This window comes from Amphiprion ocellaris, chromosome 18, assembly GCF_022539595.1.
Source record: "Amphiprion ocellaris isolate individual 3 ecotype Okinawa chromosome 18, ASM2253959v1, whole genome shotgun sequence".
In the NCBI taxonomy this organism is placed as follows: Eukaryota; Metazoa; Chordata; class Actinopteri; family Pomacentridae; genus Amphiprion; species Amphiprion ocellaris.
The window spans coordinates 18,183,085-18,195,706 of record NC_072783.1 but is presented as its reverse complement, the minus strand read 5'-3'; the positions used below and the strand labels follow the sequence as shown (position 1 = coordinate 18,195,706).

At 38.8% G+C, this 12,622-nt stretch overlaps 1 protein-coding gene across 1 annotated transcript in view; it reads right to left on the bottom strand.

Annotated features, from left to right (window-relative positions):
- Positions 1 to 12,622, bottom strand: part of pemt (phosphatidylethanolamine N-methyltransferase) — a 96,226-nt gene that overhangs the window by 48,099 nt on the left and 35,505 nt on the right. Inside the window, exon 3 of the mRNA XM_023274868.3 lies at positions 12,156 to 12,271. Coding sequence (XP_023130636.2) covers positions 12,156 to 12,271 — 116 coding nt within the window. The remainder of the gene's footprint in view (positions 1 to 12,155; positions 12,272 to 12,622) is intronic.

The following is a 12,622-nucleotide window of genomic DNA, read 5'->3' as shown; positions in this document are numbered from 1 at the left end:
AAGTGTTGCACATCTAGGAGAGTGTACGCCTCTGCAATTCAAAGAAAAAAATCCAAACACAGGAAATCAGATTTTCAGGGACAATCTCAATGCCAAGTCTGTAAATTCGTATTTCTCCAAATGTGTGTCAAGGATTTACAGTTTGCAGGAAACTGTAGCAGCAAAACTTTCATATCTAGTGGTTTCTGACAAAAGCACAAAAGACTGGCTCTAACTCTGCTCCATTTGTGGCTTCACGCAATTGGCAGATTTGTCCTTTGACTGAATTGCAGAAATTTCAAAGCCTCCACAGCAGTACTACTGCCAACAACACTGTTGTAATACAACCACCTCCAGTAGTAATTCTCCAGCTCTACTCAGGCTTCCTCTGCTATGACCAAATTTGGATTTCTGGCTCGCTGCTAGGTGAAAAACGGCAGTCACGTATAATCCTACATACAGGCTTCAAAACATCATTTGATCCTGAATCCATGTTATTTACAATCTATTCTTCTAATACTGGCAAACTTTGCAAAGTTAGTGGTCCACAGAAACAAAAATATTCCATCTAGATGTACACTACTGTTCAAAAGTTTGGGGTCACTCAGACAATTTCATGTTTTCATGAACATTCACACTTTATTCATATGCTAAAATAATTGCACAAGGGTTTCCTAAACATCAATTAGCCTTTCAACACCATTAGCTAACACAATGTAGCATTAGAACACAGGAGTGATGGTTGCTAGAAATAGGCATCTATACAACTGTAGATATTCCATTAAAAATCAGCTATTCCCTGCTAGAATAGTCACTTACCACATTAATAATGTCTAGACTGGATTTCTGATTAATTTCATGTTATCTTAATTGAAAAAACTGCTTTTCTTTCAAAAATAAGGACATTTCTAAGTGACCCCAAACTTTTGACTGGTAGTGTACATGTGATGTGTTGATGAGTGACAGCTTACATTAATTAATTATGTGTCTAAGATTCGAGAAGAAATAGTTATTGTGTTAAAGTATATTCTATATCCATCAGCTGCAACATTAAAACCACTGACAGGTGCAGGGTATAACATTGGTCCTCTTATAATGTTCTGCTGTGAAGCTTTGGGTTCTGACATTCCTTCAATGTTCAACATTCTTCGATGGCAGTCACGTCCGCCACCAGGACTACATGTCCCTACATGCCCCGCCACATCACAAAAGCTGCTCAGAAAGAGGTCAAGGAACATAACAAAGAGCTCAAGCCAGTGACCCGACCTCCAGCCTCTCCAGGTTCCAATCTAAACAACCATCTGTCGGTTGTGTCAGGAGAAACAGAGAAACATGATCCCCAGAGGAAACTCAGGACCCAAAAGTCTTACTTTCCATGACAAAACCTCATGCATTTAAGTCAACACTACAGCATCCAAGATTGTAGACCATTTATGTTAACATATACTTCTTTAAACTGCATGAATACCATATTGTAGCGACAAAAAAATGTTACATTCTGATTTACTCAGGCCATAGATTAGAGTTGACTTATTTGCCAAGTCATTTTCTGGAATGGCAAATTAAATATATTCAAGCAGTTAAGGAGAAGTCATTTAAGAGATGCTGTTGAAAATAGTTTTAAGTGTTTTGTATTTTATGACACTATAGTTGAAGAACTAAGGGCTAAAAATGCAAGGTGATATCTTTGCACGGTGCTGTGTCAAGACTGGTTATGGCTTATTTCAGTCTGACGTTCTTGTTCCTCACTTTGTAATCTGAGGTTGTCTAGATTTTAGTTAAGGCTGAGATGTCCTGCTGCTTTCACACACCACATGTCGTGTGGTTGAATCTCCGTAGAATTGAAAGAGAACACACATACAGATGCTGGGCCAAAAGAATTGTGTGTGTCTATAGATGTGGCTGTCAGCATTAACACACTAGTGGATTTCTGTCTGAATGCAGTGTGTGCTTCCTGCAGAGGAAAATGACTCCCAAATCAAAAGCAGGTTTGGGGTTAATAGGAGAAAACTGGGTTACGGGGTCTGTGCTGTGAGTCTTATGGTGTTCTTCCTTTGTCAAAGGAAGCAGGAAGTGTAATGTGATGCTGCATGTTGTTCTGCCATGTCAGACATAAAGAGCGACCGCTGGGCCATCTGTTAAGTAAGGTGCTACGGCAAGGCAAACTGCTGGGATTTGGATTGGAAAAGAGATGGGAAAGGGGGTCTGAAGGATGGAGATGTGGCAGGGGGTTAGTGGGTCTGAGGAATTGACCTCTGGATGGACTGTAACAACTGATGACGTGCACAGATACAGAAAAACTTCTCGAAAAACATGTTTTCCCACACTGTTAAATACTATTGTATGGCATACTTTGACATGATATTTCATAGCAGTCTCATCAGATAAAAGGGAATTATGCACCCACAAACCATCAATATCATACATATGCCCTCGTGGTATCTTTCAGATGTGAGATTGAAAGTCTGATTGCACAGACAGTTGACAAGAAGACGAGGACAAGAAAGTATGGGAGGGTCAAAGTGGGGATGTTTAGAGCGGTAGTCAAAAAAAGCTTCACAATGAGCTGCTTTACTGCAAACTTTAGAAAAGCAAGGAGCACAACAAGCAAGGCAGTTGAGTTCACATGTGCAAATCTGAACTCTGGAGTTGTACCTCCAATTTAATTTACAAAACTTCAAATTTGGTTCTTATGCTCTCATTATTTTTTGCATATTTCTGCGAAGTTTGATTGTGCTACAAACAGAACAATAAAATTAATGGGTCATGGCTGTTTTACACTAACCTTAATTGGTACTCCTGTCCTTCTCTCTATAATACATGAATAGCTAATTAAGATGGCTTCTTGAGAAGCATTTTTATTCACTCGCTGACTTTTAAGAATATAGAAAATTGGTCAAACAAGGCTGCAAATGGCAATTTTGATAAATGAATAATCTATCAATTACAAAAGTGAATATTAGACTATTCAGCACATGAAATGAACAATTTCTGAATGATTCTTAAACTTGGCTTGAGGTGATTTTAGCTCAGATATTTAGCTTATAATTTGGTCCCTAACAATATTGACAGTAAAGATCACAGTTGTGTCCTTTTGTAATACACTTTTATGTGTGTTTGTGTGAATAGTGCCTCACTGTAGTTTAAAAAAAAACTTTCCTCTACTGCCCGGATTACCATGGGGACTGCAATACGGTAGCAGAAGGCATGATTATATTTTCGGTTTATCCAGTGTTTCTCTAATTATCCTGCTCTGTGGTGACCTTGGTCCATATGTACCCAGACAATGCAAAAACTTTACATATCTTTACATAATCACATCGAGCACTCACGCATATCAAGCAGTGACACACTTTACTCCAGTACGCAGTATTGCATACATGTCAAATCCACCAACTAATCGACAATTACACTTGACTCAACTTAAAATCAGTTTTTGTTGACTATGTCAATTACTTGTTTAGGATTATTTAACCATTCATTACAGTTTCCCCTCATGTCAAATGTGATACACTTCCACCTTCAGCATTGTAAGCAGGTTTTGCATTTTTCCATCACTGCTCACATAATTTCTGACGTTAAATGCAATGAAATGTAGAAATACAGCATAGGCCTTGACCTAGATTTTCTATTGAGACTACAATTCACCACCAGAAACACTGTGTCACTATAGTCCCAGTACAAAATGCAGTGACAATAAATTGATGCAAGTCATTCATTTTAATACTGATGCACTTACATGACATGATGCAAAATGGTTACAAGGATATGAGGTATTCAACTTTTGCTTCTCCATCATATTTCCCACCCACCTACATAGTTCATATTCCAGCTGCCTGTTTCAATGAAAGTCAGAAGGACATGTCCGGAACTGGTTACAGATGGGGACCTGTAGATTCCTAATGCACTTAGCGGAGGCCAGCATAAACAGCAAGGATGTCTTGACTGACAGCCATCTTGGGTCTGTCAATTCAGGGGCGCAAATGAATCCTTTTCAAGAACCTTAGGGTCAATTCAGAGCAATTGGTTTGGCAACTGCTACCAGAAGCTCCAAGTTACAATTGAGCTTTTCTCATGTTTGGTAAATGCAAAGGCTGCCTTCTCACAGAATCATTTGAGACACATACATGCCAATCTGCTTTCATGGAATGACATTCATAAATGAGAAGGAGAAAAAATGGAGTTCTACACTATGTCTAGTAATGCACCTCATCAGTGGAGCAGATACAGTTTCTTAAGTAAATTTATATACTTATAAAAATGATGGAAAAAAGAGGGTCCTACTTAACATTTGTTAGCCTCTTTCCAAACACTGATTGTCTTTCTAGATTTGATCTGTTCTTTTTATAGCTTTAACATATGTTAAATATAAACACAAAGGGAGTGGAAGTGTAACACTTCACATTTAATACTTATCACTAAATCTGTAAATCTCAATCCTCCTGTGTCATTTGTTTTAATAGCAACAGAGTCAAGTAAACACAGTGAGTTAATTAATAAATGGACTCGCTAAAGCCTAGACAGCTTTTCGCAGAGGTTTATTATTGAGTATAATGAGCAGAGAGCATCACAACGAAAAATAAAAATACACACTGTATCCTCTGCATGTCTGTCAAACAGTCTGTATTTCTGTCAGGCAGAGCTATAAAAAGATGAGGCTCTCAGTCAGTCAATCAGCAGTGAATTAGTCAGCATGTACGTGAGTCGATTAGACAGACAAATTACCAGCGGGACAATAAAGCTGTAAGGTAATTAGTCTGACGATCAGTCCATCAGTCTGTTGGTTAGCTGTAATGGAAGGCAGTAATAATGTTTTTCCAGAGGGATGTTTTAGTTGTGCTGTGTTGTTAAAAGCAGAAATTACAAACATCAATCCGATAAGCCGCTACAGTGACATCACTGACGTGACGTGAATACTATTGACCATATTGTTATAATAAAATGTTCTGCTGGGAAACCTTGTGTCTTGGCATGCATGACCCATACCACCAACCTAAATTATGCTCTAGACCAAGCACACTTCCCAATGGGTTGAGATACACAAACAGCCCAAGGCATCCATGAGGTGAACCGGAACAAGCCCGATTCCATGGAGGCCCCACATTACCCAATAGAACAGCTGCCAACATCCCAGTGCCAGATGCCCTTGGACACACTCAGAGGTCCACGCCCCGATAGATCAAAGCTGTTTCAGTGATGTATATGTAGTGGAGTTAATGATTCCACTTGCCATCACTTGTCATTACATATTGCACATTTATTTCCCACGGTGACCGGATATAACGTAAGCGTCCTCTTCCAGGCCCCTGCAGACTTGAGGTGTGTGCCCCAAATTACGTTCTCAGTCTACTGTATCCTGTCTCTCTGGTAAGTCAATCAGTGATAAGCTCTGCTGAAAATGCTAATTAAGTTTGTTTCAGTATCTAAACTTCTGGCTTTTGTGGGTGATATGGTTATAAAATATATGTGAAATGCTTTTATGAGAGTATCAGTTTGTTTCCAAAATAAGTACACCACATTGTGGGCAACTTTACTAGCTTGCGTGTAACTTTACTAGTAACCTCCATGGTGTCAGTGCTAGGTAACAGTTAGCTTAATAATTAGTTTTTTGTGTTTTTAGTAATATCTGGAGTTTTTACCACAAGTGTGACTGTGAGAGAAATAACGTTAACAATTACCAGTGTCTTGCTCCTGCAAATAAACAGTGGATTTGGTGCCAAAGAGTGAATGCTCCAAGCTTAATTCTTTATACAACACAAGAGAGAGAGTACACAACCGCTACATATGCGGTAACAGGCAGGTGGGGTTTATTGTTATGGCTGATTAGTATATTTTTCCATTGCTATTTTGCAGTAGCTGCTGTGATCCTACTTTGTAGGTCAGACCACAGCTGAATTGTCATGAAGTGCAGTTTCTTGAATGTCCACTTGAGGCTGGTTCGAAAAGCGAGTCAGGAGCCATAGATCCCAATGTTAAAATGCCCAACTTTACAGCAGAAATAAACATGTTTGCAGCCTGCTACAAAGACCGCTTTTGGTCTGCATAGCTACGCTTCCCATTCATGACAACTGAATGAGTGGTGAATTCTTATGTAACTCACATGGGTTTTTTTGTATTAAGGCTTACAATTATGCAAGGGGTCAGACACTCCCAAGATAGATACACACTAGCCACACTAAACTTTAGTTCTTGTAGTTCAAGAAACCTTTGGCTTTGTCCATCTTTATGTATTGTTTGTGGAAAAGCATAACTGTGAGGTTTTACCTGGAAAGATTGTCAGTTTGGCATGGCATGGTAAGTCTAAATACTAGTTCAGTTCAAACAGCTACATAAATTCACACTTGAATGTTGTGCAGTGTAACTCCTGACAAATGAGCTGTTCCACGAGACCAATTTGGGATTTAGAGCCTTGCTCAGGGGTACCTTCAAGAAGCAATTTGCAATGTATTGATTCAGAGTTTTTAGGGGGGATTCATACTGATCTATACCAGTTCTATACAAAGTTCTCAAACTGTGAGCCACTTAACACTTTCGATGGGAAAAATTAATAGGACTTCTACTTTTAGAACCAAGGGTACCCAAAATCGCTCAAGGAAGAGGGGGAAAATATGCAATTCCCACAGCTGGCTGATGGCTGAAAAGCTGCAGACAAAAGACTCTTACTGCTGTTTGTGCCACCAGCATCATGAGGTTAAACAATACATTTTGCCTTGCTGTTATATTCTGTTGAACTTCAGTTACATGCCATTCTTGTCAGAGGTCCTTGTGTTTTTTTCAATCTGTTTTCCTTTGCGTGCAGCCACCTCTGGTCAGAACACTTGTTTGATTACCTTGGAGCATTTGGGGTCAATTTCCAGTTCAACGCGTCCAGTTAGAACACCATAACCACGTGCTAACTGAAGGAATACATGTGAAAAGAAACTATTAGCCTTGTATGGACATATTTGTTGTATTTGATCAAAAATTCTGATTGTATTTTAACAGGATTGTACAGTTTTCTAAAATAAATATGCTAAATCCAAGCACTTATTATTTATTAGTGCATTAACGTATGCATATGAATAACATGCTTTAACAGGCTTCCTAAGCAAAGTATAACAAAGTGGGCAACGGTATGGCAATCCATAATGAACACAGCACGACCAGTCTTTTCTTTCCATCACATTTAGCACACCAGCAGTGGCCTTAGGTTTGATTTGATTTTAATTAGCAGCTAATCAAACTGCCACTGAGCTACAGAGTGGACTAAAGAGCAGAGAGCTCAATCATTTTTTTTTTACTCCTCAGAATCCACCATGCTGGGGTGTCACTGGGAAAAGCACTAGAAACCACTGTTAACCAAATGGTAACAGTGTGATCAGACAGTTACCCTTCTAATCACTAACTGAAATGACGCTGCTCATCTAGATGAACTGCCATCAACAATACATCATTATTAAACAGTATGCATAACCACTTAGAATGACAATTTGCCACTGTGTTTATTCATCTGGATGTATAACACCATTGAATATCTATTTACAAAATTATTGTGGTCATTATAGTGTTCTTAACAGCATATGAAGCAAACAAGAAAATGTTTTTTTTTTTTTAGAAAATTTGTCTGGTGATAAACGTCTTTTTGGAATTCATGGAACAGCTATGTCTGTGTCGGTAGTAGCAGTGTGTGACTTTTCAGAGAAAGAAAATAATGAATAAACCCAATGATGATTGATTCTATTGCTGATTACTTGGAGGCAAGATTAAATGGCCTCTTAAAATGAGTAGTTTGCCAGTCCATAGTGGCCATAGGTTTATGTAGGCACTTTTCTGTATTTTTAATTAGTAGCTTTGTTCAATCACCATGTTCCTTTTCATATATGTGTCTGAGATGTTACATCATTTGTGCACTTGGTTTACCCTTTTTCTACCAAATCTCTTTGTTGTACAGTCTGCGTTTATGCCAGTCCTCTTTTATGATTTATGATTTCACAAAAAAAAAGACAATAAAAACATATAAAAGTGTATAAATCAGGCAGGAAGGATGTCGGTGTAGCTGCAGTTTTCCTGAACAAAGCCTGTCTAGAAAGCAGCATGGAGTATTAAGAATGTGTCTGTTTTGAAATAGAGGTGGAATGGACACATATTTGAATGCACCACAGATATTTAATCCCTGCCCTCAGCCATTCTCCCCTAGGCCCCTGAATTACTATAAGAGTTTCCAGATTTTACTCCAGTTTTCCGACCAGTCCCCAGTTCCCCTCAAACTTTCCTATCTGACTGGTCAGGGTCTGTATTTGGGCCCTACATCCATATAAATAGTGCTTCTTCTGCATCTATATATTCTGCATATGTTCTTGCCCTTGTCCACAGATGTCCACACAAAGCACTGTGTACGTACTCAGATAACAACATTTATATCTTACATACTAACAGACCCTTACATGTTTACAGAGGAAGAAACTGGAACACTGACAATAACAGCAGTTCAGAGCTACAGCTTAAGATGCTGAGAAACATTTATTCACTTTACTTCTGTCAGTTTTAATGGTTTTCAAGAGCAACAACACTTACGGTATTTAGTGTTTAAATCTGTTTGCCAGGCTGAAATCAAAAACAAAACTGGATTTTTTTGGCCATAATGGAAATCCAAAGAGTCATTGCATTATCTGGGAGAATTCCATACATCTGTGTTTAATAATATAATGCATATTGTTTGAAGAAATAAATGGGAATCCAGAAAAGTAAGAACACTTCTGGAATCAGCAGCCCCTCCCATTGTGCAAATCTATGTAATTTACCTACAATTCACTCCTTCATATATAGTGCAGTCTATGACATGTGCAAAGCAGCTGCATCACACTGAACTCCTCAAACAGCTGCAGTCTGTTTCCATGATGGATCACTTTGCAGTCCTGTACCTATGATACCTGGTTTGGTTTGCAAAGGTTGACAGGTCTGCAGTGCCACTGAGTATGCAACGATGCTGCTAAAATAAAAAGTGCAGTGATTCACCTGGGACAATGTGAGCGCAGGCAGCTGAGAGAGACTGCAGTCCCCCTCGACCCTCTAGAGGATGAAGTGATAGAGATAATGGATGGACGGACAATGTGAATCCACTCACGGTGGAGTGATGGATGATTTCAAATGATGTTTATAAGCAGCCCAACACTTCCAGGAATGCAATCAACTGAATCCTTCAGTTAGCCCTTCCCTAGTTTGTATTTGTCCATGTATTTCACTCCTGGGTCCTATTAAATGCTGTCAGTGTATGCATATGTATGCATGCAAGTATGTATGTATGCATGTATGCATGTATGTATGTATGTATGTATGTATGTATGTATGTATGTGTATATATATATATATATATATATATATATATATATATATATATATATATATATATATATATATAGTCACCACTTTCACGTCAACATTTAATCTGACAAAATCGCAGAAGACATTATCCATCAGATACTGATAACTAAACAGAAGTGTAAGTTCTGAATTTGGTGTTAAAGAATTAAAGAGAATTAAAGAGACTTTATTGTCATTGTTCAGAAGTACAACGAAATACTCTTAAAAAATAAAAAGAAGAATCAAAGTACTATATACAAACAAAGTAAAGTGGTCAGTGCTGATAAAGTGGTCCAGTGTTGAAGAAGAGTTCTTATTGCACAGATGAGTCGGAAGGGGGGAATGACTGGGTGGAGGGGCAATGGGTGTGTCACAATTTTGTTTTATAACTGAGTGAATGAATGTTTTTGTCCTATATTTAGTGCTTTATGTTTTACTGTGTTGATAGAAATGCTCTTCAACCGCCAAGACAATTTATTGCTTCAAAGTGGCTTCTTCCAAAAGTGTTGTTGCCTGGCAACAGACATCACACACATCCTTTGAGAGAGGAAAAAAAAATCTTCTTGCCCTGGCATACTGTATATGTGTGGTCTTGCTCTGGGTGTTTTGTCTCCATTTTGATCCATAGTGGGAGGTGTGGGAGTGTGTACTTCCAAAAGACACTGGTTTGATGGCAGGCGTGGGGTGACACTGGCACATACAGAAGCGTGGGCACCGATAAGGATGCAAGGAAGAAAGAAAAGAGCAGCGGAGACGGAGCACAAAAGAAGACACCGAGGTGGAAGGAAGAATAAATATGATGAAAGGGAAACGAGAATTTGCATGCTATCGAAACAGAACATAATAATTCAAGGCATGGGGGCAGCATTTTATCATTACAAGTAGAAACAAATGTGCATAATTAACATAGAAGTTGTATAAGACAGACCTTTAGACATGACAGGGAATCCGCTGAACTTTATAGGCACCAATCAGGTGGAGAGCACAATTCTTTCAGCGCAAATTAGGCCAGAATTTTTGCACTTTCAATAGCAGAAGAAAGGAAATGCCAACCAAATTATGAATGAGACAAAGAGGAATGAATAAAAAGAGGTACAGTGAAGACACAAGATTGGTGGGAAATCTGGTCTGGTTTTAGAGGACATTAATAGACAAGTTGCTCAACAAATTGAATGCATTACTGGTTAAAAGAAATTACAGGGAGCATATCCCATGCGTGTAGGTGTCATCAGCGGTGACCTCCTGATCCCATTCCTAGCCTGAAGAACCTTTGCTGTATACCACTCCCCTGCTATCTTTCCCCACATTTTTTGTCTCTCTCTACTGTTACTATCTTACAAAGCCAAAAAGGCCAAAAAGGCAGCTACAAAAATTAATAATCGCAATTACAGCACAATTTAGCTTAGAAAATCACCAAACAGCAAAAGTACTTCAATAGCTGTGTATTTTTCATTAATGGTGTATGTTGTATCAACTTATACAATCCCATCTACTGAATGTGTGCATAGAAGCCCCGCATGGCTTCTTTCTCATATAGATTTACAGCAAAGACACTTTGCGGAACAATTCTAATAAATTATTGTTCAAACATAATGACTGCATCCTTAACAAAGAGAAAACTGCTTTATATTCAGTCATTGTACATCACTTAGAAGCCATAGAATCCATCCCTGCTGTTGTTGCAATCAAGTGTGCTGTCTTTTGTACTGTTCTGCTTGTACAAACACACTAGGTCATTTTATGCATAGTTTATACATATATATATATATATATATATATATATATATATATATATATATATATGACAGACAGACAGACAGACAGACAGACAGACAGACAGACAGACAGACAGACAGACAGACAGACAGATAGATAGATAGATAGATAGATAGATAGATAGACAACACACTCATGCACCTCACATGACCATGTTGTGTTAGCATTTTAGTTCAGATGGTGCTGGTGGAGGGGGACACACAGTCGTGGGTGTTTTTAGACCATAAAGCTAGTCCACGCCACGTGCAGCTTCCACCATGGGAGTTCTATGGGCGCAGATGGAGGGACCATGGGGCCCAGGTGGCTGCCTACTACTGCAGCTCTGGACCCCCACATAGAAGGCACCAGGAGAGCAATGGAGGGCGAAAGAGCTCCATTATAAAAGTATGATCGGCAGTTTGTGATCCAAGGAGGGAGCACGCTTGGGCTTTGTTCAGGCAACTGAACCAGGGACCATATTAATAATTGGTTAATCGGACAATTACCATTAATAATTTAACCAATAAAAATATATTATCTAATCAGGCAGAAGACGAAGGACATACATGCCAGAACATGTACCGTACAATAGCTGTAATACCTGGGTTTGCCACCAGGTGAAGTTTCTTACTTTTTAACTCGTAGCGGCACAAAGAGGTGGTCACCCAGATTCACAACAGTTCAGTGTTAGCAAGCAGACAGCATTATGGGAGTTTAGTTTTGTCGCTGAACTGAATTCAAATTCTAATGTTTCAATCACATTTTTTCTGAACCTAAGATTTTAAAAAAAGACTCAAATATAGGCAGATGCACAGTGCCGCGGAAAAGTATTTGCCGCCTCTCGAATTCCTATTCTTTTTAATATTTCCCCCACTTAAATGTTTAAGACCATCAAACAAATTTAAATATTAGACAAAGAAAACACAAAATGTAGTTTTTAAAAGGATGATTTAATGTTTTAAGGGAAAAAAGCTATCCAAGCCTACTCGGCCCTGTGTGAAAAAGTAATTGCCCCCCTTGTTAAAGCATTAATTAACTGTGACTAATCACATTTTTTGTGCATTGGGAAATGTGTGCCTTACCTGTGGCTGCGGTACACATTTAGCAGAATGATCATGAAGCCCAGAGCGTAACAGGCCAGGTAGGGATTGCCAAAGAGCCTAGAAAGCTGCCGTGTTCGATACTCCCATCTCGCCACCTGACAAAAGACAGTCCCACAGAGAGCAGAGGTCATGAGATGGTGGCATTGCCTTTACAAAGTCCATCAAATGGCAAGGACAAAATTGCATCATGATATGGACTGCAGCCTAAAATCAGGTTAGCAATGGTGATTTAGTTACTGAAAAGATAAGTCGGCATTCAATGAGTTATTTTTGGCAGCATCACATCAAGTTGTACACAACACGGCATGTTATTGCCTTAATAAACATGGAAAGTATGCCTGATAGTTGTCTCTTCACAAATCCAGGAGATATGAAGTAATATCAAAATGTATTTGGAGTTGTGTTGTTTCCTTAATCTTATAAATGTAAGTCCTATTTTCATTCTA